Raw genomic sequence first — 27409 nt, 5'->3', positions numbered from 1 at the left:
ACCCATTTCACACCCACCCCAGCTCATGCCCCCCAGCCCTGCCAAAATACAGCTTGGCGCCCACTGAAAAATCAGTTGCTCCCACCCCAGAAAAAGGGGGAACCTTTGTTTCCCGGCCAGCCTGTGCAATGCCCAAATCTGGGAGCATCCCCCTGTGTGTGCACTCATCTGCAAATTCACTGTGGAGCCTGGCTTTGAAGAAGGTGCCAGAATCAAAGTCCATCATCTTCAGCTTTGTGGTGGCCTGGTCGAGGAAGAGGTTTTCATCCTTGATGTTGTCCTGGCTGTCTCCAGCAGCAGCAGCCCCACCTGGCACAGCTTCTCCAGGGGCTGCTTCTCTTTCCCTGGGAGTGAGACCAGGCTGTCAGTGTTCTGCCCAGGGCCCCAGCTGGCAGTGACCCAGGACAAGCCAAAGCAGCTGGGATGGCAGCCAGCAGTGCTGGGCAGAGCAGCTCAGCTCCAGCACAGGGGCTGTGTCTTCCCATCTGATGACCCCTGTGCAGTGACACAGGCAGGACAAAAAAGTCTGGGTCCTTTGCTTCTGATTGCCAAGGCGTGTGTGGAGCTGGAACTTACCAGGGCCCTGCATCGCTGTTTCTGTGGCTCTCTCCCTTCTTCTATGGCAGATGACTATCCTGCATCCAGGGATGACACAACAGGTCTTCTACTGAAGGCCGGTCCACATCCAGCATGGATAAACACCGCCGGATGACATCTTGGCACTCTGGCGAGAGAAACCAGAAACCGCTGGTCAGTTGGAGAAGGCTCCTGTCTGCCCCACTGTTCCCATTCTCAGGCCATGCTGCATTTGCTCAGAGCTGGGCCTAAACTTTCCCAGGAATTCCCTGTTTTGGAGGAAAGCAGGACAGCAGGACACGTGCCACCTCCTCAGCAGCTGCCACAGCCCACTGCTGTCTCCCAGCACTGGCATTTCCCCCATGCCCAGACATGAGGATTCACCTTGAGAGAGCCGTGGTGGCAGCGAGAGCTGATGGTCCCAGCTGATCTTGTGGCCCCTCCTGAAAGGGTGCTCCCCACACACCATCTGGTGCAGCAGGATGCCCAGGGACCAGACGGTAGCTGGCTGTCCATAGTACCAGCCAAACTGGTTCCATTCCGGGGGGCTGTATGACGGTGTTCCTATGGAATACAGATGGAGTTCATCAGGGGGATGCTGCTGCTCCCAGAGCCTGGCCCCAGCATCCCTGGGCATGCAGGGGCTGCCCCAGTGGGACGTGGTGTGACCTGCTGCCCTCTGGCCAGCACCTGGGACTTGTGTACAAACTTAGGGTTGGAAAAGAAGCCACTGGTGTCGGAAGGTGGCAGTGGAAGCCCTGGCAAGGCCCAACCATGACAAGCAAAACCCACTCAGTGCTGGGGAAAAACCATGCCTTACTCGTCCCTGCCTGCATTGCCCCAAAAACCATTATGAACCCAAAGCAAACCAGGCAATCACGGCAGTCCAAGCCCTTTCTCACCTGCTCCCCAAACTGGCTGGTGCACATGTTCTGGCTCCCCTCTCAGCCACCCCCACCCACGGGTGCTTCTGTTGGGCTGGCTGCCCCAGCCCCAGCCCCAGTCCCAGGCAGAGTGGCTGGCAAAGGCTGCCAGCAGGGCTGGAAGCTGGTCCCCCCACCCACTTGTGTTCAAAAGCAACTGGGCTGAAGACTCAGTGCCATGAGTGGCAGGGAAAGGGAGAATCCCCAGAGCCACACCCAGGCTGGGCTGTGAGATGTTGGGCCAGGAGATGTCTGGAATGGGGAGCACACCCCTGCGAGGGCTCACCTGCAAAGTGAGTATAGGCTGTGTCTTGTAGGTAGGTGCCACAGCCAAAATCGATCAATTTGGCCTGCCCGGTGGCCAGGTCAAGCAGGATGTTCCCTGGCTTGAGGTCGCGGTGCAGGACCCCGCAGCTGGTGCAGTGCCGCACGGCCTCCAGCACCTGGCGGAACAGCTCCCGCGCCACCTCCTCGCACAGGAACCGCCGTGCCCGAATGAAATGCTGGAGGTCCTGAGAACGCTCCGGGCGCTCCATGATGATAATGATGTCTTTGGGGAGCTCCACCCACTCCAGCAGCTGGACGACACCAGGGAAGCCAGTGGAGACCTTGTGCAGCAGCACGATCTCCAGTGGTGCGCTGGTGCCGTTGGGCTGTGGGAGGAGCACAATGTTGTCAGTGAGGCTGAGGCCGTGCCAGGGGTCAGGGACCCCTCAGCCAGCCCGGGATGCTCTGCACCCTTTGCTGGCCCCACGCCCGCTCTCCCTCCAGGCGTCCTGGCGGCTTCCACCCTGCCCGGCATGGCCCAGCTTCTCCTGCTGGCCCCGCTCACTCACCAGCTCACCCCAATGCCGGACACGGTTCCGTGGCACCCTTTTGATGGCCACCTGCAAGCCAAGGGGAGCAGCAGGCTGAGCTCACTGCCTGCCCTGCCCAGCCCCAGCCTCCTTCTCCTTCACCCTCCTCCTCCTCCTGCGCCCCTTCCTCGTGCACCCACCACCGGCCCTGCCGCTCACCGGGGCACGGTCTGAGAGCCGTGTGGCCGCCCAGACGCTGCCGAAGCCGCCGTGGCCCAGCAGCGAACCCAGGCGGTACTGCTCCTGGAGGGCGTGCTGCGCCTTCCCTGCCGGCGAGACGCGGCTGTCAGCGCTCGGCCCGGGGCCAGGAACGGCCCCCGAGCGCCCCTCGAGCGGCCCGGGCTGGGCATCCCCAGGCATTTGCTCCTGGCAACGGGACAGCAGCGGCTCAGGGCCAGCGGCCGCGCTGCCAAGCGGAGGAGCTTGGGCTGAGGAAGCCGCAGTGGAGGCGGCGGGAGCGGCCGCGCCGCCTGTGTCCTCTGCGGGCCCAGGGACGAGCTGGGGCCGGGGCCGGGGCCGGGGCCGGGGCCGGGGCCGGGGCCGGGGCCGGGGCCGGGGCCGGAGCCGGTGCCGGGGACGGGGCCGGGGCCGGGGCCGGGGCCGGGGCCGGGGCCGGGGCCGGGGCCGGGGCTGGGGCAGGGGACGGGGCCGAGGCTCGAGCCGGGGCCGGGGCCGGGGCCGGGGCCGGGGCCGGGGACGGGGCCGAGGCTCGAGCCGGGGCTGGGGCCGGGGCCTGGGCTGGGCTCGGTAAAGGCGCAGCCAAAGGCCAGCAATGCTGCCCCAGCCCCAGGCACTGATGCCCGCCCAGCAGCGCCATCGCCAGCACTGCCAGAGCCGGGCGAAGGCGAGACCGCGGCGGGACGCCCGGGGGCAGGGACGGGGCAGCCCCGCCCGGGGCCGGGGGTGGGCCCGAGGCATGGCCCGGCCCAGCAGGGGAGAGGGAGACTGGGTTGGGAGGGGGACACTGGGAAAGGGAGAGGCTGCGGGACTGTGGGAGAGGGAGAGGGGAAGCACGGGTTGGTCAACAAAACCGCTTTTTTCTTCTCTGCTGCTGCCGCTGCTGCCGCTGCTGCCGCTGCTGCTGCTGCAACTGAAGCTCCAGGGCCGTTTGTCCCCTTGTCAGTTTTTTCCGTTGCCCCCTCTGCCTCGCACCGAGCCCTGCACTCCCCGGGGCAGCCCCTGAGCCTGTCCAAACACGGGAACTTCGCCGTTTTCAGTCAGGGCCCAGTCTTGACTCGTGCACAGTGACAGAGGAATCCCCTTGGCTGTTGCTGTGCATTGTCCCTGCTGAGGGTCAGACACTGTCACAGCACATTCCCTGAATGCAGAATTTGAACCTGACCCAAGCACTGCACTTGTGTCTCCGGCATTGCTTTCCAAGAAAAACGGGAAGGCAAACTGGATGTAGCTCATGGTATTTTACAGTGTCTAAATCTTGCCAAGTCTTGGATGTCAGAGGTGAGACCCATTTAGAATTAATGAGATGAAGAAGTAGTTTAAGATGGAAAGTGGGACAGAGAAATAAACAGAGGAAAATATCTTGGGTTGTTTCTTTCCACTTTCATTTCATTTCCGAAAAGCTATTTCAGCTTTCCCAGAATCTTCTCCACAGTCCTGTCTGCTCTTTCCAAGAACCTTTCCTGGAGAACGAGTTGCACCATCTGTCACAAGATATCCCACCCATGCAGCTTCTCTTGACTTTCCACAACATGTGTGAAGCTGGAGTCTTGCAGCAAAGCAGGAGAAAGGTTTTGAGAACTTGACAACTTTTTCTTTCCTTTCCCCATGTGGGCTGGGGAGTTGTGCCATTGGGAAGGTTTTCATTGTTCCTGTTCTACCCGAAGCAAACAGGACGGGCTCCCAGGGGTACCTACTGGGAGTCTGTTATCGTCCACCCAAGCAGGAAGAAGAGGTGGACAACTTCTTCTCTAAGAAGCTGGAGAATGTTTCAGGATCACCAGCCCTTGTTCTCGTAGGTGACTTTAACCTACCAGACATCTGCTGGGAACTCAGTACAGCGGCAAAGAGGCAGTGCAGGAAGGTTTTGGAGTGGATGGAGGAGAACTTTTTGTGACAGTGGATGAGTGAGGCCAGCAGGGTAGGGACTATGTTCGACCTGTTGTTTGCAAATAGAGAAAGGCTGGTGGGAGATGTGGTGCTTGGAGGCTGCTTGGGGCACAGGGATGATGAAATTACAGAGTTCTCAATATGTGGTGAATTCAGGAGGGACATCAAAAAGATTTTTACATTGGACTTCTGGAGGGGAGACTTTGGCCGTTTTAGGAGACTTATTCAGAGAGTTCCTTGGGAAGGAACCCTTAAAAACAGAGGAGTCCAGGAAAGGTGGGTGTGCTTCAATGCAGAGATCTTGAGGGCACAGGAACAGACTGTCCCTGTGTGCTGAAAGATGAGCTGACAAGGCAAACGTCCAGCCTGGATGGGCAAGGAGATTTCAGAGGAACTTAGGAATAAAAAGAGGATGTATCATTTTTGGAAGGAGGGTCAGGTCTCTCAGGAAGTATTTAAGGGAACATGTAGGAAAAAAAATATTAGGGAGGCCAAAGCTCAGCTTGAAGTCATTTTGACAACTTTTGTAAAGGATAATAAAATATGTTTTTACAAATAAATTAATGGCAAAAGGAAGGGTAGGACCAACCTTTGTTCTCTACTGGATGTGGGAGAGAACTTAGGAACTGCAGATGAGGCGAAGACGGCTTGTCCTCAGGACAGCTGCCCTCCTGGGCTGGTAGATGGTGTCAGGGAGCAGAATGGTGCCCCTGTTATCCAGGAGGAGGCAGTCAGAGAACTGCTGAGCCACTTGGATGTTCAAAATCCATGGGCCCAGATGGGATCCAGCCCAGGGTGTTGAGGGAGCTGGCAGATGAGCTTGTGAAGCCACTCTCCATCATTTCCCAACAGTCCTGGCTCACTGGTGGGGTTCCAGAGGACTGGAGGTTGGCCAATGTGTTGTGTGACCCCTACACCATAAGGGTAGAAAGGAGGATCCTGGTAATTATAGGCCAGTTTGATATGGGAAACATATCTAAAATTCAGAATTTTAGAAGCATTTAATGTGCTTAAGCAGATGGAGGGGAAGCAGAAATATACAGCTTATTTAGCAATCCTGTAAAAGCAGAAAAACAACTTGTAACAGAACACATGAGGTTTTAGTTGCTAGGTAAAGGCCACAGAGATAAGATGTATATTGTGTATATTGTGAAAACTCAGTAAAGCAAGACTTAGGTATAGTGAAAACCCCATAAAGCAGAACCTGTGGCTTAAGAAATCTGAAAGAACCAGGCTCGTGGTTTTGGCCAGGACAAAGTGACCTGGGAGTTAGCCAAACCTTCACTGCACCTGCCCAGAGGAAGAGGTCAAACAGTGAACAACTGAGGAAGACCTCTTACTTCATCAGAAGACCCCAGCCTGCAACCACCAGGAGATGTGGCACCAGAGAAGGCTAATTATAATAGGAAGTGCAAGGAGGCAGAGAGTGGGCAGAGAATGGGCGGGGAGGGAGGGGTTGTTTTGTGGGATCTGAGTGTATTTAAACCTTAAACCTGTCTCAACCAGGTACGCAGGTATGGTGGAAAATCCCCCTTGTGTCCCAGATGGAAATAAAACATACCTGCTTTACAGTTTGAATTGTTAAATCCTTATCCCACAGCTCAAGTCAGCCTGACCACAGTACCCAGTAGGGTACTGCAGCAGCTTATACTGAGTGTCATCACACAGCACGTACAGGATGGCCAGGCTATCAGACCCGGCCAGCACGGGTTTAAGAACAGAAGGTCGTGTTTGACCAACCTGGTCTCCGTTTATGACCAGGTGACCCGCCAGGTGGGTGCGGGAAAGGCAGTGGATGTTGTGTACCTGGATTTCAGCAAGGCCTTGGACACTGTCTCCCACAGCACACTCCTGGAAAAGCTGGCAGCCCACAGCTTGGACAGGAGCACTCTGTGCTGGGTTAAGAACTGCCTGCATGGCTGGGCCCAGAGAGTGGTGGTGAAGGTTCTGCATCCAGCTGCTGGCACCAGTGGTGTTCCCCTGGGGTCTGTGCTGGGGCCAGTTCTGTTCAATATTTTTATTGACGACATGGATGAGGGGATTGAGTCTTTCATTAGTAAATTTGCAGCTGACACTAAACTTGGACCGTGTGTCCATCTGTTGGAGGGTAGGAGGGCTCTGCAGAGAGACCTGGAATGACTGGATGGATGGGCAGAGTCCAATAGGATGAAGTTTAATAAGTGCAAGTGCTGAGTCCTGCATTTTGGCCACAAAAACTTCCTGCAGCACTCCAGGCTGGGGACAGAGTGGCTGGACAGCAGCCAGGGAAGGGGACCTGGGGCACTGCTGGACAGCAGGCTGGATATGAGGCAGCAGTGTGGGCAGGTGGGCAAGAAGGCCAATGGCTCCTGGCCTGGATCAGGAATGGCGTGGCCAGCAGGAGCAGGGCAGTGTTTCTTCTCCTGTACTCGGCACTGGTGAGGCCGCACCTCGAGTGCTGTGTCCAGTTCTGGGCCCCCAATTTAGGAAGGACATTGAGACGCTTGAGCACGTCCAGGAGAGGGCAACAAGGCTGGTGAGGGGCTTGGAACAAAAACCCCTGTTAAGAAAGGCTGAGGGAGCTGTGGTTGTTTCGCCTGGAGAAAAGGAGACTCAGAGGTGACCTAATCGCTCTCTACAATTCCCTGAAGGGTAGCTGTAGTCAGGTGGGGTTTGGTCTCTTTCTCCAGACAGCAGCTGACACAACAAAAGGACACAGTCTTCAGCTGCCCCAAGGGAAATACAGGTTGGATATTAGGAAGAAGTTTTTCACAGAGAGAGTGATAAAGTACTGGAATGGTCTGCCTGGGGAGGTGGTGGAGTCACCATCCCTGGATGTGTTTAAAAAAAGATTGGATGAGGCACTCAGGGCACTAACCCAGGTTAAGCTGAGGTGTTTGGGGCATGGGTTGGATTTGATGCTCTTGAAGGTCTCATCCTACCCAGTCATTCTGTGAATTCTGTAAGAAATTTAGGCTCAGCTCTGGTGGCTCATTCCATCCTGGCTCAGGGCACAGCATCAGGAAGGTCTTTGCATTCCAAGGCTTTGCTGCAGCCAAAGAAATCTCCTGGCTCAGGGTCACCTTTCCTGCTCAGCCAGACCCAAGAGTGCTGCAGCAACAGCAGAGAATGGCAGCATTGCCACGGGCTGGCACAGCAGGGGGAGATTTCCCCCTTGAGAGTGGCTCATATTGCAGTTTTTGCATTCAGGCAGCTGCAGATCCCTCAGCTTTGGTTGCACAGCAGCTGGAAATGCAAGGGCAGGAGCTCTGTTCATGCCCAGCCACAGCAGGTGACAGCAAGGACAGGCTCCTGGCAGCGTGACATTGGTAGGCAGCTCCTTCAACAAAAGCTGGGGGCTGGAACTCTGTGCAGAAAATGCCCTGATGGTCTCTGCACCCAGGCAAAAGGAACAAAGTTTCAGTTTTGGCCTCTCTAGGGAGCACCAAAATGATTCCTTTTCAGGGCAAGGTTGCATTGCCGGCTGTTCCTCAACCCCCAGAGGAGAGCCCAGGGGCCCAAGGAACTGCGAGCGGGGACTCTGCAGGAGCCGGGACAGCGAGAGAGCCCGGGCTGAAGGTCAGCCCCGGGGCGGGCAGGGCCTGGGAGGGGGCACAACCCGGGGGTCCCGCAGAGCCTCCCTGCTGCAAAGGCCCGGCTGGGACAGCGGGGCAGCTGCCGGGAGCCGTGTGCCAGGGCCGGGCCGCGGGTGGGTGTTCAAAGCGCCTCCAGGGGAGCAGCTTTTTGTCCCGGCCCGGGGGCATTCCCGCGGGGTCGGGGTCCCTGCGAAGGCGCCGGAGGGCAGGGTGGAAGGGGTTAGTTTGTGGGTTTGTTTTTGGATTATTTTTTGTGGGGGTTGATGGCTGGTTGGGATTTTATTGTTTTGAGAGGGGATACGGGCAATGTTTTTTTATGAGATGCCCCCGGCAGTTTGAACCCCCTTGGGTGCGGGGAGCGCTGGCGCAGCCCCGGCACGGGCGGGGCGGCCCCGGGCGGGCTGTGGGAGCCGGGAGCGGCCGCCCGGGCCCGGAGCCGCCGCCTTGGGCCGGGAGCCCCCCGGGCAGAGCTCTGTGCTCGGGGCCCAGGCCCGGGCGGCCCGGGGAGCTCTCGGTGGCCCGTGGGCCCTGGCGCAGGTGGGTCCGTGTGGCCGGGCTCGCAGGGGAGCGGGGCGGCCCGGCCGTGGCCGTGCGGGGCCTGTTGGGGCTCGGGGGGCCGGGCTGGGCCGGGCAAAGGTTAAGGGAGAGCGGGGGAAGCGTTGGCACAGAGGCCCCGGGCTCCCCGTGCCCCCCTGGCCACGCAGCCGGGCTCGGGGGCCGCCTCGCTCAGACCCGGCCCCGGCTGCGGGGGTCCCCGGAGCCCTGGGGAGGGGGCGGCGGGGGCTGGCGGAGCTCTGTGCCCGGGGCTGGGCGCGGCTGCCCAGGGAGCGGGGCATGCAGGGTCCCCCCGTGGTGGGGCTTGCTCTGCCCGGCTCAGGGGCTGCACTGTCAGCCCAGAGACACGTGGGGATCGCCGGGTACCAGCAGCGCTGGGAGGCAAACCCGGGAATGGGGGGAGCAGAAACGGGCAGTGCGAGAGCTGGGGCTGTTCCAGAAGCCTGGACAGGTTGGGAGTGTTATAAATGCCAATCCATTATTCCAATTAAAATAATAATTTGGTTTATTAACAAAGATCAAATTACAGAATTTTGGTAAACCCACCAATAGCGGAGATACTTGACAGTCTTTTTCCCAGGAAAATGCCAAGGGTGAACCGTGAGACACAGAATCTGGCCGTCTGCTGTCTCCCCTTAGGTTCACAAATTTTCCCAGTTCGGGGCTTGGTTTTTATACATTTTATTCTGCCCTTGGCAATATTTCCCCATATTTCCCTTTGTGTCTCAGCTAGCTATTCAAATCCAAGGGTGTCTCCAGCTAGGCTGAAAAGAGTTCTTTCTCTCAGTTCATATGTTAATGTCCAGTTTCTATAGATCCTTCTGGCTGATGAATGGTCGAGATATGGATGATGGTGCTTGATGCTCGGTGAGGGTGTCAGATGGGGTGTTGATGGCCCTGCCGCCTTATCTTGATGGGTCTCCTCCCGGTGATTGAGGAGACTGCCAGTTTTCCCGTAAACCTTTTGTCTATTTCTGAATGTGAGCTTCTGGGGTGGTGCCTGCCTTTTCATAATTTGGTTTAACCAACTGCTACAAGGTATCCTGAAACTTATACTTTGATACAACACACATATATATACAGTTTTATAATTTTTCAATTTATCATTAACCATAAGAACATGAATTAATCATTTCACATTTTTCACAATTCCCCCATTTCTTTTCTTTTATTAACTATTTAATTCATGTTCGCATCATCTCCATCATCTTCTGATTCTACAAACTTATAATCATTTCTTTTTTCCTTGATGTCTCCGTTCCTCAGTGTATTTCACCCTTTTAATACCTTCCCTTCAGAAGGAACACATCTGACCAGTGATTCCTGAACCATGTCTGTTTTAATACTTTTTCTTCTGATTTTTCCAATTCCCATGACCCTGAGTGCTTTTAAGTGACAGCTTATTACTTTCTGCAAGTGTGGAGCCGGAGTATTTACTTGGGTTTTAGCGGGGGTGACTTTCAGCTAAGCCATATTTTCACAGGGCTGGCCCCTCACCGGGCACACAGTCTGGATTACACTCCCTAGAGTGATCCGCAGAAGTGTCCCTCTGTCTAGCCCAGCGTCTGTTGGGTAGCATCCAACAATGGGGAAAACCATCTTCGCGACAGCAGGGATTTTCTGCTCAGATCCTCGGAGTTGTTCGAACGGCGTATCTCCTTTTAAAGGCTCCCCACCGAGACAACTTTACAGGCTCTGCCACACAAGGCACTTTATTAGTTCGTCGGCACTCAGTAGCTAACACTTGGGCCTTTAAATCCAATTTTCCCTTTAATCCCTTTTTTATATATTGAATACTACCCAGGAGAATCTGGTTCTATCAACCCCAGACGTGTGGCACAGTCTAAGAATCACAGGGTCAAATTTTGTGCTTCCTCAGAACACTTTGGCATAACCCCAGTGGTTTCCACCCCCATTTGCAGTGCACCACCCAAATCTCAAGGCAATAATTGCATTTGAAATGGATATAGGGATTGCAGGGGCATCCAGACTCTGTGCAGCGAACTGAAGTTTCGTCTGCCATCTGCCACAGAGGTATATTTCCACTTTCTGGTCTCCTGGGGCTGTAGTTCCTCCTCCTTATGTCTCTTCACACCGGCACCTGTTGTAAAAGGGACACAACAGGGGAACCCTCCAACTGAGGGGTTAGAAAAGACTATACCTTTGTCATATGAGGGTAACTTCTTTTACCAAAATTTATCCAATCATATATAAATCAAAATCTTGCAATTTTATCGTAACTTGCTTTAAATTAAATCTATCAATTAAGAATCCATGCACAATGTAAATTTAAATAAGCACAGTACATTTGAAAAATCTACAGAAATGCTTTACAGGAAGAATGCCTGCTACAGCTATTATTCAGACAATCTGAATATTAGAATAAGTTTTCCAGTTCATAATTCACACATTCATCTCTATACGAAAACAATCCAACACACAATCCAAAATCTAACCAATTCAACACACAATTCAGAATCTCCTTTTCATACAAAAACAATTCAGCAAACAATCTAAAATACAATTCAAAACCTCCTTTTTGTACTGTTATAGGGAGAAAGTAAAACTAATAGAAAGGGAATTTTACCTCCTATTAAATAAGGTTTATAATAATAATACAGACAAACAACACCTATATATATGCTTCTGATACATCCAAAAGTGCCCATCTGTGCCTGGGTTTTACACAATATGTAAATACACTCTAAGTCAACCTTAAATCCCACAGTCTATCTCTAGGTAATATGCCTCTTATGAAGAAGAGCTACTTAAGTAAAATTTGTATTTAAACGAGATAACACTTAAGATCCCAACCATAATCTTGGGGAATATTTTAACAAGGCATAGAAAAGCGAAAGAGTTGTTTCCACAAATGACAGATCTTAATCCTTTACAACATATGTAATATCTCAACCTCTCAAAATAAACCAAGCATACAGATGCGATAAGAACAAAAGGTACACATAACACAAGCAGCAATATAACGTTTTGCTTTACACATATTACATGATTTTTATCGAAATGGCATCACCTCAGACACTTCCCATATCTATAGTTTAAGACTAACTTTAACACTTGACACAAAAAAATTTAGACAAGGAACATCAGAGTTGTAACTCATTGAGTGTCTGAGCTTTTTAGCTCTTATCAAAAGAAGTGAATAGAGTAGCAAGACTAACTCATCTGTTTTGGATGAAAGGCATCAAAAGCTATAGTTAAAATGCATCAAAATACTCTGTAATATACCCTGTATTGCTGAAATTTGAAACTTAAAATACTGGAAAGTTTTCCAAGGCTAAGAGTCACTTTAAAATTTCAGGCCCCAGTAACTAGACAGCCTTATCCAGTGCAATTGCCAGAACATTTGATACTACTGCTTTTTACTCCAGTCATCAAAAAAACTTCCACAAACTTAGCCTCTATTAACAAACAAAACTCGAGTGAACCTATGACTATTTTCCTTAAACCAAAGCAAAACTCCTGTATTTGCTACCCATTCTTGTGTATTACTAAACCTAAATACATCGTTTGAAGGACCACAAGCAAATATTAACCATATTTAATACATGTGACACAGAAATCACTTACTCCCCATTTTTGAAATTCAGGTATCAAGACAACCTTAAGGTTTACATTTTCTAAATTGAGGGGCAGGTAAAGAAGACATAATCTCAAAGGGACAACATTAAATATCTTCTTATAAGAAATCAGTAATTAGAAATGAAAATCCCTGTTCCTATCAGACAAAATACATACAAAATAGGGACTGCAGAAAAGAAAGAAAAGACTTTTTGCTACCAACACAGAGAAATCACAGCCAATAATCCCGTTAAGCAGAAGGAGTTATCTGTGCATATATGTGGCTTAAAAGACCTTAAAGCTTATTTCATTCCATTCCTCTCGCCACAGGGAGGGACACTTTACTACCAGCCCTATCCAGCCTGGCCTTACAGCCACTTCTGGGCAACAAGACCTGAACAACATTATGAACAAGATGTGTTCCCCATTGCATACAATCAACTTGCAGAAGTTAATATTTGACAAAAAAACCTTCCAGTTCTCAGCTTCCAGTTCTCAGCTACCATCCAGCAAGTGCCCTGAATCTAGCTACCATTCTAATACCATCCTAGCAGAAAGATTTAGTTTCCAGCCTCTTAACTACTACTTCTTATAAGTAGCTTTAATTTGGACTCCACTGGTCACATGCTTCAACATTAAAAAAACTTAAGCAGCAAAAAAACCCCCTTGTAATACATTGTCTGCCAACACAAATGCCATATCTCTACTTCATACTCAAGCTAACAATCTAACTTCAAAATGCAGCAATTATTTCAAACATAAATGAGCCACATCTGCCATAATTTTAGCAGCAAGGATGTGGAGAGCCCAGTGCTGGGACTTGTTTCTCCCCAATTTGTTTAATGAGACAAATTTTAGTTTGCACAAAACCCTCACAAGCAACAAACAGGTAACTAAAGTGTTCATAATCTTAGGCATCCAAAACCAGCCACACATGTACTTTTCACACATAAAATATATAACTTTCTACATTGTTAATAACTACAAAGCAAGCTTTCATATCCGTCTTTAGGGTGATCCCACTGAGCCTCATCAACACAGTTCTAATTAGTGGAAAACACATGAGTCTTCAAAGTTATCTCAAAAACCTATGGAAACAGGGAATCCCATATCTCCATTCTCCCGCAGAGATATATAGGTGTGACTTCTGGTGGCTGATTTTTGACAACAGTCAATAATAGAAAGGAGGGAGAGTAAGCTATCCCAAAAAACCTAATCTGCACCCTTTTAAAATATAAGACAAATTAATTCTAACCCTTTTGTTTATAACTTACAAACTCAGGTGACCAAAGAGGAAAAATCCTGTCCTTTTCTAAAGTTTTATTTATTTATTCCAAGTATTCAACATTCACTATTATATAAACAACGCCAAGGAAAAAAAACTCCTTAAAACTCCTTCTTTTTACCTTATCAATTCTATCCGATTGCAAAACACATCCTAGCTACAGCTTTTAAGACCCTAGTCAATTACGGCTCTCATTCTTGGTCTCTTTTCCCAATCTCTTATCAATTCTTGCTCTTCTATACATGGCTACCTTCTGCCCTGGACGGCTCCACGCTGCCACGGACAGAGGAATCCCACCTGCCCCGCTGTGCCCTGCTGCGCAGCTGCTGCTGTCACTTAAAAAAAAAAAACCGCCGCTTTGCCCTTGTCTCCTGGCAACCAGGAACCGAATTCGCCCTGCCGCTTGCGGGGGGGGGTTTAGTTCCTTTTTCCCATGCTAGCAAAAAAAACTAAGAAACTCCGCCGATCTCATTCGAAAAAAAACTCTTTAAAGCAAAGTACACAATTCTAGGGAGTCTCCAAAATGTATCCAGCCTGAAGTAAAAAGATCCACCACCACCAAAGAAAAGATTAAGCAAAATTCCTTTAAGTCCTTTTTATATCTTTTTCTCTTTTTGTGGATTTGCGCGAATTCTCCCATTCTGGCTTGTACGCGTCCCAGCACCACCAATTGTTCTCCAATGCATCCCAATTCACATTCGGTAATTTCTCTTTTGCTCCAGTGTCTAGCTTAAATGTCTTTTTCCCCATGTTTCCTCCCGGATTGTTCTTGCTGCCGCACCTACTGTCCCACCCCGAAACTCCCTCGGGTTCCCCTAGATCTCCCTCAGGGGTCCAGGTTTCAGCCAGGGCTTCACCTGGTGTATAATTATTTAATTTATTTTTTCGCCCTTCCTTTTCCTTACCCTTCTTCCCTTTCTCTCCATAGTTTAGCGTTGGTGGCCAGGGTACGGGGTCGGGACCAGAAACGGGGACAGGGTTCCCTCTCGGGGATTCCCTTGAGTGGGAGGAAGGTTTCTGGAGTGGCCGCTGAGCTCAGAGCTCCACTGTCACCGAGGAGGCTGAGGAGGAGGAAGAGGTGGGGGTTGGGGCAGACAGCATGTTGGCCACCGAGCCGTGAGAGAAGCTTATCCTGTAGTCCGGTTTATTCCGTATTTCCCTTTGTTCAGAATACAGTTATACTCGTACCCAATACCATAACAGAACATATGCCAATTCCTCAAATTCTCTCCTTTTCTTCTTCGCTACATGTTCCCACAGAGCTTCCCATGCCTATTCGTCAAAAGTACCAAACACAGGCCATATAAGATTTGGTCTTATCTCCTTTCCTCCCCAAACATTCATACACAAATAAATCATCCGATCTTTAGATGCCCTTCTCCTAATCGGGCATTCTTGCCAATCTTGCAACAACTTTCCTAATGGACTTTTCCAAGGGATTTCAAAAGCAGCCCCCGCTGAGGTTTCCCTTAAGGAATCCTCCCGATCTCTTCCGACATTCGACCCCATCCTTCCCATGGCGCAGAAGTTTGATGGGTTATCACACAAAAATTAAATCTCGAGTTTTTCCGAACTCGGTGCCGTTAACTTAGTAGTCCACTGGAGGACCGTTCCGTGGAGGTTCATTTAACGGCGGGCTCTACAACCGCCACCAAAAAAATTAACGGACCCTTTGGTCGCGGCCAAGAAGGCTTACTAGTCCCTGAACTTGAAGGGATGTCCTCTTTCCTTCAAGACCCCTGGTGACCACCAACCCCCCGTTGGGAAACACTCACGCAAATATTACACAAATATCACACGCTTCCCTGTCAACCGGCCACGCCCCTCGCGGGACAGTGGAACCGCGGTTTCAGGGTCCGCTCTCGCTTCGTGATAATATCACGTCTCATTCACACACACACATACACACATTCTCGTTTGCTAGGTCACCCCACCCAACTACACGATACTCACAGTCTCCTTTTCTCGTGTGGGTTCTTCGTGCACGTCGATTTTTACGAGTGAAAAAAATACCGCTGTTACCAGGGACGCCCCTGCTAAGTTCCAGAGCCCACCCAGCTAGCTTGTCCTTTTTACCCCTCCGCTGTTGTGGTTTTTGGGTTCGTTTAGCCATTTGGTTCTGCTGGACTTAGCCCAATCTGCCGAGCCGCTTTTTACAGCAGGGCACCTCCCAGTCAGACACAGGGGGTACACAGTTTTTCCAAAACAGGCCCCGCTATTGGGCGCCAAAATTGTTATAAATGCCAATACTATATTCCAATTAAAATAACTTGGTTTATTAACAAAAGATCGAATTACAGAATTTCGATAAACCCACCAATAGCGGAGATACTCGACAGTCTTTTTCCCAGGAAAATGCCAAGGGTGAACCGTGAGACACAGAACCTGGCCGTCTGCTGTCTCCCCCAAGGTTCACAAATTTTCCCAGTTCGGGGCTTGGTTTTTATACATTTTATTCTGCCCTTGGCAATATTTCCCCATATTTCCCTTTGTTTCCCAGCTAGCTATTCAAATCCAAGGGTGTCTCAGGCTCAGCTGAAAAGAGTTCTTTCTCTCAGTTCATATGTTAATGTCCAGTTTCTATAGATCCTCCTGGCTGATGAATGGTCGAGATATGGATGATGATGCTTGATGCTCGGTGAGGGTGTCGGATGGGGGTGTTGATAGCCCTGCCACCTCATCTTGATGGGTCTCCTCCCGGTGATTGAGGAGGCTGCTGGTTTTCCTGTAAACCATTTGTCTATTTCTGAATGTAAATTTCTGGGGTGGTGCCTGCCTTTTCATAATTTGGTTTAACAAGATGTTACAGGGTGTCCTGAAACTTATATTTTCATACAACACACATATATATACAGTTTTATAGTTTTCAATAAATTTCATTAACTATAAGAGTATGAATTAACATACTACATTTTTCACAGAATCAAGTTGTAAGACTCCTGTTTCCTTGGTGGACACTGGCTTTTGGTAGTGTGGCTTCTCTGCACAGTCCTCATCCACTTCCACCCCCATTCCATCCTCCCCTGTCCATTCCCAGCCCACCCCAGTCCCACCCACAAGCCTGTCCCATGCTGGGACCAGCACAAGGCAGTGGATCCCAGCAGAGCGTGTGAGGAGTGTGGGATCAGCGCATCAACACCAACAGCATTTATTGGGCCCTGGCAGGGACTCCAGGACAGCCTTTTTCCAGGGAAATCCTCTGCGCTGCACAAATCTCAGCCCTGGCCCCTATCAGGGCAAGGCCCAGCTCAGCCCACACTGCCATGCTCAAACCCAGCCCATTTCCTGCACGCTTTTCCACAGGATCAGTTCATTCCCGTTCCCATTGCCCCATCCCTCTCCTTTCCTCCCAGCACATACGTAGCCTCCCTCACACACCGTCATTACCACGGACCCGTAACAAGGAATTCTGGCTCGAGGCATGGGAAATAAGGATTCACTTTAGTTTTTCTTGCGATCTGGCTGTTGAAAGGCTCCAAACCTACAGTGTTTACTGTGGATCTTGGGAACTGGGGCCCTGGAGCCTAAGTGCCACAGCCAGCTGGGCCCTTCCACAGGAGGAAAAGTCAGGGGTTTTTTAAGTTCCCTGAGGCTGATCCAGTTGCCATCACCCAAGCCCCAGGAATAAACAAAGCAAGTGGATCAGTGCCATTAAAAACATGGAAACAGCCCAAATCCAACCATCAGGTTTGCTCATCCAGGTTTGCTGGGGAAGGGTTTTGTCTCCTTTGCTGCTGAAAGCCAAAGGGAGATTTGGAAAGAGCGCTAAGATCCCTGTGGGGTTTAGGGATGTTTGGGATGATCAGTCAGTGGAATGAGCTCAGGGCATGGATGGGGTCCCAGAGCCTGTGCTGGGTCAGGCACAAGAACAGGAGTTGGATGGAAAAGGGGTTTTCCCATGTTCTTCTGATGGAGAAATGCAGCACAATCCCTTTCCCTGGAATAGCAGGCCTGGAGCTGGGGCATCCCTCAGGCCTTGTACCTGCCCAGGTGCTCACGGGCAATGATCACTCACTGGATCTGTGCTGTGCCCTGGTAGATCTGCAGGGAAAACCAGAGACAGGTGAGCCAGCAGCTGGGAAAGGTGTTTGACCAGAGTCTGCACACCTGTGACCCCTCCCTGAGCCAAGCCAGGGGGCAGGAAGAGGCAAAGCTTGGAAAAATTAGTGTGACAATGACCCATAAGAGGCAATAAGCACATCCAGGTGTGTGTTCAGTGCAGGAGGGATCCAGGGTTCCCCCCGGCAGAGCCCAGGTTGCCTCCAGGACAGCAGAATTTGGGGATTTTAGTATTTCAGCTCCCAATCCTGCCTGAAGCTGCTTTGGCAAATCACTCCCATACCTGCAAATCCACTTTCTCTGAAGTCACAAAATCAGGATAATATTCCCTGTGGTCAATATGGTGCATTAATTCGTGTTCTTATCACAGAATCACAGAATCACAGAATAATGAGGTTGGAAGAGACCTCTAAGATCATCAAGTCCAACCTATGCCTTAACACCTCAACTAGACTATAGCACTAAGTGCCATGTCCAGTCTTTTTTTAAACACATCCAGAGATGGTGACACCACCACCTCCCTGGGAAGAAAATTCCAGTGCTTTATTATTCTTTCAGTGAAAAATTTTTTCCTAATATCTAACCTGTACCTTCCCTGACGTAGCTTGAGACTGTGTCCCCTTGTTCTGTCAGTTGCTGCCCGGTGGAATGGATATTATGGATTATAGTATGTTAAAACATAAACACAAACTGTAAATATGTCACATGAAATGTAACCTTAGTTCCAGCCAGCCACGGAATTGACAAATTCCAAGGCAGGCAACACCCAGAAACCACCTTTTAGGAGGAGACAATGAAATGTTGGGAACCCAGGGCACTGTCATTGGCATCAGAAAGGAGGAACATTAAAATAAGCAATCAGTTCTTCCTCTAGAGGCAGCAGAGTCATCAGAGCTCCACCATCTCGCTGATCACTGGAGGAGAACATCTGTCCATTCAAAATTTCGGCTCCCATTCCCTCACGGGAGGACCCAAATTGACACTTCTCCCTCCCATAGGAGACCCCATTAGCAGACCAGTGACACCGATAAATTCGAATAACTATTCCAGGGAAACAAAGAACTGTAGGGAAATCTTATGCCAGGGGCAAAATAAAGTGTATAAAACCTGGACCCCAGGCGAGGCCAATTGGTGAACACTGAGGGACTGCAGTGCGACAGAGGCTGCTTTCTGTTCACCCTTTGACGATCCCGGGTTATCGTCACCGTAACTCCGCTTGTTGGTTTTACCGAAATTCTGTAATTTGACTTTTTTAATAAACCAAATTATATTTCAATTAGCAAAGTGGATTGGCATTTATACCATATGATATGATATATGATATGATATGATATATGTTACATTACATTATGTTATGTTATATATTAAATTATATTATGTTATATATCATATCACATCATATTTTATTTTATTTTATTTTATTTTATTTTATTTTATTTTATTTTATTTTATTTTATTTTATTTTATTTTATATCAACAAGGGAATAAAAAGAGGTATAATTTGTACCATATTTTAAAACGTGTGATAATAATACCATGCTAATACATAAATGAAGAACCCAATGTTATTTTTATAAAATAATGTCATTTTTAACAGGTGGAAGTGGGGAGCACTGGGCGCTGTGGCTCTGCCCGGCAGCTGCGGAGCCCGAGCCAGAGGAATTTCCTGTTTCTTTTCCTCTCTGACACCTCTTTCTTAATTCTCTACCTCACATGTCTTGTTCAGTATAAGAAACGAAGCACACTCCGCTGAAAATTTTTAAGAGATTTAATAAAGCATAATAAGAGATAAAACAGAAAGCAAAAGACACAGGGGCCTGGCAAAGCCACTACACACCCACTGCTTCAGTCTGCAGTCTTTTATACCGTTGCAGATGTACCACAATCTTAATTCAGATTTTCTGCAACCTTGCACACTTCAAGAGTTGAACACGTCGCAGGTCTAGGGTGGTCCTCTGATGCCACTTTAAGGAGTTTTGCTATTTCTCCTTTTATGCTCTTCTGCTCTCCGTTTATGCTATCTTGGAAATATACATTGCAATAATAATCATATATTAAAATACATCCTTTGCAAGCGCACTTACATCTTGTGAAAGCCTCTCTTCCCCTTTTACACTGCTCAAAGCGTTTACAAATTTTATCCTACGTCAAAGCGGTTAAAAACTTACCATAACTATTTACAAGCAATTATAATTTTATAATTAAAGAAAATAAATTCTAGTGAAAGTCAACTACTACACAATTGTTTAGAACCTTCAATAAAATAAATCTTAAATAAAATCCATAGGTTCTGGTGCTATGGTCTCATGTGCACCTCACTGGGGTAGAGGCGTCTCTCCTTCCTGGCCCTGCAGCCCACGGCCAGGGGCCCTTCCCACTGCAATGGTTCTGGGATTCTGTCAGGGACTCACTTTCCTTTTTTTTCTTCCCTCTGCTCTGAGCTGGCAATGGGCTGGAAAATGTCCAGCAAACCAACCTTTGCTGTCTGCTTTGTCAGCCTACACAGCTTCAGGACCTTGTCACCTGCCCCTTGGGCACAGCTCCCCTGGGCAGCAGGGCAGAACCGGCACCTGGGAGCCTTGGGAATTCCCCTCTGGGATCCACGGCACACGCTGGGATGATCTGGAATTTCAGTGTCCATGACACAGCACCCCATGCCCCTCCCAAGAGCCCTGAGTTCACTTAAAACCATCATCCCCCACATTCCCTGGAAGTTCAGCCCATGTCCCCACCCATGTCCGTGTGCCCTGATGTCCCCACCCATGCCCGTATCCCCACCATGCCCCCAGTCTTGGCCCTCCATGTCCCCACTCGTGTCCATGTCACCCCCATGTCTCCATCCATGTCCATGTCACCATCCATGGCCACGTCCCCTTGGGGTCCTGTTGCATCCAGGTGCCCACAGGGGGCCAGGAAGATGTGCAGACCACCAGCCAGCTCTCTTCCTTTCTTGGTCTGACAGACAGGAATCTGCTAGGGAAGGGCAGGACCTCCCTAGGGGTGGAGAATTCAAATCCTCTCCCTCCAAACGATGATGATGTAGAAAATGAAGGGGGGCTTTCAGGCAGAAGGATGGGGCCAGGAAGAACAGTTCTTCACTGGTATGTTGTGGATGCATGGCTGGAAAAGCAGGGACATGTGCACAATCCTGCTCTTAGCTTAAGGGATGAGTAGAAGATGAAACGTCCTTGAACCATTCCTTAGATGGGATAAGGAGGAAGTAAAGCTTGGAACAATAGCTGTAACAGGATGCTAGACAGGATGCATTGACCATAAGTTAGGGAAGATTTGCAGCATTTAGCCTCGTGGACAGAGCTTCTGAACCAATTATGTCTACTGCAAGGATGTGTGAACACTATGGTTTAACCAATGATGTTCAGAGTTAGGCGCATGATATGCTTAGCACAGTATAAATGTAAGCCAAATAGCTGAATAAACGAGCAAGATTTTTAACTCATATTGAGTGCTGTCTTGACTCTGGCTGATTCCCCGGCCAACTGTAGGTATGACAAAGCAAACAAACAAGAACTATAACATTAATAATAAACAGAACCAGGAACCTCGAGGGCTTTCTTTCACAAAGCCTGGGGCAGTTTGATCCCGGTGGCCCAGCAGGACTCCAAGAGACCAAGCTGGAAGGGTGGAAAGCCCTGGGCTGGTGGATGAGCTCAGAAGCTCTGCGCTGGTAGCTGGAGCGGCAGGGATGTCCCGGCAGGGCAGGGCAGGGCAGGGCTACAGAGTAGCAGAAAGCCTCAAAGCAGCCCCGAATAGGCCGTGATGGCGAGACGGCGGGCCCAGCAGGGCAGGAGGAGGCGAGCTCAGAATCCCTGGGCACACGAGCACATGAGCAGATGATGGCAATTTCCCAGGGCAAGATGCAGTGGTGACCGCGAGCTCTTCCCGCAGCAAGCACCAGCCCGAACATCCTCTCTCCCAGAGCAAGAGCAGCTGCCCCCAGCTCTGCCCTTTACCTCCCCCAAAACTCCACTTATCTCCCCCCTCTGAGGGAAACTCTCAGAGACCCAAAAACAACAGGTGTAGCCCGGTGCTGCCATCTCCTTTAGACACTTCTTTCTTTAAATCAAGCACACAGTTGCTAGACTTCTAGCAACTTATGGGAAAAAAATTCTGTAAGTGAAAAAGAAACAAATGTAATCCCCAACACTTCCCAACATGGATCACCAGGACCGTGGATCCCCAAGGCTCTGCCCAATGGGGCCCACTGGGGATCATCCAATGGGCTCCTCCAACAGGGGATGGAGTTGGAGCAGCGCACAAAGCTCTTCCCGCATGCGGGGCACTTGTAGGGCTTCCCTTCCTGCTGCCTCCATTGCTCTTGGGCCACGGCACAGCTCTGGGACAAGCTCTTCCCACACTCAGGACACTGTTAGGGCCTCTCTCCGCTGTGCATCTGCCGGTGGACAAGCAGCTTGGAGTGCTGCATGAAGCTCTTCCCACATTCTGAGCACGTGTAGGGGCATTCCCCAGTGTGCACTGTCTGCTGCATGATCAGGCCAGAGCTGTCATGGAAGCTCTTCCCGCACTGCCCCCACACACAGGGTCAGATTCCAGTGTGGAGCATCTGGTGACTTTTGAGGTGGGAGCTCTTTCTGAAGCCTTTACCACATTCCTCACACTCATAGGGCCATTCCCCAGTGTGGAACCTCTTATGGCGGATCAGGTTGGAGCTTTGAGTGAAGCTCTTCCCACATTCCCCACACTCATAGGGCCGTTCCCCAGTGTGGACTCTCTGGTGGATCATCAGGCCAGAGGTGTCCCTGAAGTGCTTCCCACATTTCCCACACTCGTAGCGCCGTTCTCCAGTGTGGATCTTCTGGTGCCGGAGCAGGCTGGACTGGACAGCGAAACTTTTCCCACACTCCCCACACTCATAGGGCCGCTCCCCAGTGTGGATCCTCTTGTGGACAATCAGGTGGGAGCTTTGAGTGAAGCTCTTCCCACACTCCCCACACTCATAGGGCCGTTCCCCAGTGTGGACTCTCTGGTGGATCATCAGGTCAGAGGTGTTTCTAAAGCGCTTCCCACATTTCCCACACTCACAGCGCCGTTCCCCAGTGTGGATCTTCTGGTGCTGGAGCAGCCTGGACTTTGTGTAGAAACTCTTCCCACATTCCGAGCACTGGTGCAGCTTCTTGCCATTGTGAAGCTGTTCATGCACCACCAGCTCAGAGCTCTGGCCACATCTCTGGCTGCCTTCCTGGCACAGGGTGGGTCCTTCCTCCTCGGAGCACCCTGGCATGGGTTTGGAGCCCCTCCTCGGGCGGGATCTCAGCACCTTTTCCTCCCCGTTGCATTCCTGTGCCATGGGGCCGCTCAAAACAGCCTCTTCCACGAGGTTCTGCTGAGGGGATTTGTCCTTCCTGGCCTCCTTGTCTGGGGGAGGAAGGACAAGGACAGGATGGGATTTGCCTCCGTGCCAGAGGGAAGGGCAAGGAGATCCCCCCAGTGCATCCCCGGCAGGACGGTGTCGGCAGCGGGGTTGTCCTGCAGCCGGGGCCAGGCTGGGCTGGGAGATGGAGCAGGAGAGAGGGGCAAAGGGGCACTGACTTCCTCCTCACCTGCCTGGGGATCCGCAGGAATCCTCCTCTTCCTCACAGCCTTCTCCTCCTCTACCCAGCCAAAGTCTGGCACTGGGAATTCCTGGTGTGGGAAAGACATTCTGTGAGTGCATTGGCTTTGAAGGTCCTGCTGTTCAAGTCCATCTCCAGAAGTCACCACATGTCTGGTGTCCATAAAATCCTCTAAAAATCAAGGAGTCCAAAAACACTGTCCCAGGGCTTCCCTCTTTCCAGTGTCCTTCCTTTGGGCTCTTCTCAGAGCTGCTGGGGGGCCCGTGGGTCCTGGGCATCCCCCCTCTCCCGCCTCCTGCTTCGGCTCGCTCAGGGGGTTTTGGGGCTGCCAGGGCTCATCCTGCCCTGATTCTGACTCGGCTCCCAGCTGTCCCAGGGTCCCCTTCCTCAGCATTCCCCCACTCCAGCCACTCAGCGCTTCTTCCCCCACTCCCCGACAACACTTTCACGCTCGGGGGGCCCGGACCCCCCTCATCTCCAGCCTCCACCATCCCTCCAGGCTGCCGGAGCTGCCCCAGCTCTGCCATCGCCCCGCTCCCCACTCCGGGCCTCCCGCCCTTCATCCCCGCCTCTCCCGGGATCCCCAAAACCAACGTCCCGCCCCGCCGGCACCGCGCGATCGCTGCGTGGGACCCCAAAATCCCCCCAGGGGCAACTACGGCTCAGCTTTGCACTCCTGCAAGATCTGAAAATATCCCCATCTCCTCCCCAAAAAACCTCCCAGGCACATGCAAAGATAATTCCCGCGCGATTCTGGAATCTCTTAGCTCCCAACTCCATTCCAAAAAAAAAACCCCAAACCTCTCGGGGACCCCCGGACAGATTTGAGGTGAGCTCCCTCTCCCTGGTCACCGGCAATGCTGCGGGGGCCGGAGGTGCGGTGGGCTCTGCGCGCCCCTGGTCGAACTCCGTCGCTCTTTTCCTGTTCCGGCTCCTCCTCCTCCTTTCTCCCTCCTCCTCCTCCTCCTCCTCCTCCCCCACCACCAGCACGACCCCCCTTCTCCCCATTTCCCCGGACCGCGGCCGCTGCAGCACCGGCGTTTGGGTGGGGAGACCCCGCCAGGGATGGGTAGGGGGTTTGGGGACACTGTGCACCCTTATTATCATTTATTAAAACGCTTAACAGTTTAAGAGGAGTGTGCTTCGTTTCTCCCATTGAACCAGAAGTGTGTGGCAGAGAAATAGGAAAGCGGTGTCAGAGAGAAAAAGCAATGGGAAACACCTCTGGCTTGCAGCTGCCCCCGCAGCGCCCAGCGCTCCCCACTCCCACCCCCCTGTGCTACCCCTGGCAGCCAGGCACCCCCGGGAGCGGAGTTTGGGCTCGGGGGGCAGGGGGACGGCACGGCCGGGTCTGCCCTGGGGGGAGCCCCGAGCCCCCCGCCCATCCCCGGGGGCTCCCGGGGGCTCCCCCTACCCAACAGCGGCGCTGCGGCGGCCGCGGGGCAGAGCGGGCGGGAAAGGGGGGCCCGGGCTGGGGGCGGAGGAGGGGCGGGAGGAAGAGGAGGGAGAGACGAAGGGGAGGAGCAGCAACACGACGAGCACCGCGAGGAGGGGCAGCAGGAGAGGGTCGGTGTTCCACGGCGAGCCCGCTGAGGCCGCAGCTCCGCTGGGCGCGACCGCATCGCATTGCCCGGCAGCCCGCAGGTGACGGGGAGGGGAAGCTCGCCCCAAATCTATCCCGGGATCCCCGGTACGGTTGGGGGGTTTTGGCTTTTTATTTTTGGGGGGATGTGGGGTGTGGGAGGGGAAGGAATGTGGGGTTTGGAGCTCGCAGATTGCAGAGTGGAGTGTTTGTGGAGGGGTGGTGGAGGCTGGAGATGAGGGGGGTCCGGGCCCCCCGAGCGTGAAAGTGTTGTCGGGGAGTGGGGGAAGAAGCGCTGAGTGGCTGGAGTGGGGGAATGCTGAGGAAGGGGACCCTGGGACAGCTGGGAGCCGAGTCAGAATCAGGGCAGGATGATCCCTGGCAGCCCCAAAACCCCCTGAGCGAGCTGAAGCAGGAGCCGGGAGAGGGGGGATGCCCAGGACCCACGGGCCCCACAGCAGCTCTGAGAAGAGGGACCCCCTTAAACCCCAGAGTAAGGACACTGGAAACAGGGAAGTCCTGCGAGAGTGTTTTTGGACTCCTTCTCGATTTTTAGAGGATTTTATGGACACCAGACATGCGGTGACTTCTGGAGAAGCAGGACCTTCAAAGCCAATGCACTCACAGAATGTCTTTCCCACACCAGGAATTCCCAGTGCCAGACTTTGGCTGGGTAGAGGAGGAGAAGGCTGTGAGGAAGAGGAGGATTCCTGCGGATCCCCAGGCAGGTGAGGAGGAAGTCAGTGCCCCTTTGCCCCTCTCTCCTGCTCCATCTCCCAGCCCAGCCTGGCCCCGGCTGCAGGACAACCCCGCTGCCGACGCCGTCCTGCCGGGGATGCACTGGGGGGATCTCCTTGGCCTTGCCTCTGGCACGGAGGCAAATCCCATCCTGTCCTTGTCCTTCCTCCCCCAGACAAGGAGGCCAGGGAGGACAAATCCCCTCAGCAGAACCTTGTGGAAGAGGCTGTTTTGAGCGGCTCCATGGCAGAGGAATGCAATGGGGAGGAAAAGGTGCTGAGATCCCGCCCGAGGAGGGGCTCCAAACCCATGCCAGGGTGCTCCAAGGAGGAAGGACCCACCCTGTGCCAGGAAGGCAGCCAGAGATGTGGCCAGAGCTCTGAGCTGGTGGTGCATGAACAGCTTCACAATGGCAAGAAGCGGCACCAGTGCTCGGAATGTGGGAAGAGTTTCTGTGCAAAGTCCAGCCTGCTCCGGCACCAGAAGATCCACACTGGGGAACGGCGCTGTGAGTGTGGGAAATGTGGGAAGCGCTTCAGAGACACCTCTCACCTGATGATCCACCAGAGAGTCCACACTGGGGAACGGCCCTATGAGTGTGGGGAGTGTGGCAAGAGCTTCACTACGAGCTCCAGACTGATTGTCCACCAGAGGATCCACACTGGGGAACGACCCTATGAGTGTGGGGAATGTGGGAAGAGCTTCACTCAGAGCTCCAGCCTGATTGTCCACCAGAGGATCCACACTGGGGAACGGCCCTATGAGTGTGGGGAATGTGGGAAAGGCTTCAGAAAGAGCTTTCACCTGAAAGGCCACAAGATGCTCTGCACTGGAATCTGACCCTGTGTGTGTGGGCAGTACTGGAAGAGCTTCTGTGACAGCTCTGGCCTGATCATGCAGCAGACAGTGCACACTGGGAATGCCCCTACACGTGCTCAGAATGTGGGAAGAGCTTCATCCAGCACTCCAAGCTGCTTGTCCACCGGCAGATGCACAGCGGAGAGAGGCCCTAACAGTGTCGTGAGTGTGGGAAGAGCTTGTCCCAGAGCTGTGCCATGACCCAAGAGCAATGGAGGCAGCAGGAAGGGAAGCCCTACAAGTGCCCCGCGTGCGGGAAGAGCTTTGTGCACTGCTCCAACTCCATCCCCCGTTGGAGGAGCCCATTGGATGATCCCCAGTGAGCCCCATTGGGCAGAGCCTTGGAGATCCACGGTCCTGGTGATCCATGGTGGGAAGACAGCTGGCTGGTGGTCTGCACATCTTCCTGGGCCCCTGGGGGCACCTGGGCACAGCAGGACAAAAATCTATTGGGATGCAGACCAGCATCAGGAATTCATTCGGGATAGTGAATTTTTTTACTTTTGACCTCAAGAAATCCCACCTTTTGCATCCTATTGTTTCTTCCTTAAGCATCAAGGAATACTGGGATGTCTTAAGAGTCTTTTCCAACCTAAATCATTCCATGATTCTAATTCTTTCTGACCCTTCCACAGGCATCTTCCAGAACCAAATGGTGACTGAGTGGGACAAAATCTTAAGATTTTGGAGACAATGGAGTGGACAATGGAGCCTCTAAAAAGGTTTCTTTCCAGCCACTCAAGCACATGGATACTCAGCCAGCATGGACACGTAAATCCTTTTATTTTGACCTTGATTTTCTTTCGTTGTTCATTGTTCATTGTTCTTCATCCTTTCACCCAACACTGGGGTAAAAATAAAAACCTTGATCTAAGACACAGATGGAAATATTGTGGGTCATTGCTGGGGACATTGTAGGACATGGATGGGGACATGTTGGGCATGGGGCCTGGGACATGGACATGGGTGGGGACATGGCTGTGGATGGGGATATTGGGCATGGGGGGGTCACAGACACAGATGGTGACATGGGGGTATATGGCCATGCATGAGGACAAGAGGGACTTGGCCATGGATGGTGTCAAGTGGCCTAGGGGACAAGTCCGTGGGTGTCCATGTCCATGCCATGAGGTTTGCCATGACCAAGGACAACACATCCCCACC

General features: G+C 51.9%; 3 protein-coding genes across 3 annotated transcripts; 1 reads left to right on the top strand and 2 right to left on the bottom strand.

Moving 5' to 3' along the window:
* Nucleotides 1-617: 617 nt before the first annotated feature.
* On the bottom strand, nt 618-10152 carry LOC134562212 (serine/threonine-protein kinase pim-2-like). Its single transcript, XM_063419634.1, has 9 exons — nt 10051-10152; nt 6048-6229; nt 4373-4472; nt 3101-3301; nt 2516-2986; nt 2336-2386; nt 1786-2152; nt 961-1140; nt 618-724 (listed from the first exon to the last, which is right to left on the bottom strand). The coding sequence occupies exons 1-9, from the start codon at nt 10150-10152 to the stop codon at nt 618-620; spliced, it is 1761 nt and encodes a 586-aa protein (XP_063275704.1).
* A 9074-nt stretch (nt 10153-19226) lies between these two features.
* Nucleotides 19227-22862, bottom strand: LOC134562091 (zinc finger protein 239-like). Its single transcript, XM_063419549.1, has one exon. It carries the CDS (start codon nt 22800-22802, stop codon nt 22038-22040), a length of 765 nt encoding a protein of 254 aa, XP_063275619.1. The 5' UTR covers nt 22803-22862; the 3' UTR covers nt 19227-22037.
* Nucleotides 22863-25630: 2768 nt separating this feature from the next.
* On the top strand, nt 25631-26227 carry LOC134562211 (zinc finger protein interacting with ribonucleoprotein K-like). The gene has a single exon (XM_063419633.1). The coding sequence runs from the start codon at nt 25631-25633 to the stop codon at nt 26225-26227; it is 597 nt and encodes a 198-aa protein (XP_063275703.1).
* Nucleotides 26228-27409: the final 1182 nt, after the last annotated feature.

This window comes from Prinia subflava, chromosome 26, assembly GCF_021018805.1.
Source record: "Prinia subflava isolate CZ2003 ecotype Zambia chromosome 26, Cam_Psub_1.2, whole genome shotgun sequence".
Classification (NCBI taxonomy): Eukaryota; Metazoa; Chordata; class Aves; order Passeriformes; family Cisticolidae; genus Prinia; species Prinia subflava.
The sequence above is the reverse complement of the archived record's forward strand: the minus strand, read 5'-3'. Positions and strand labels throughout refer to the sequence as shown.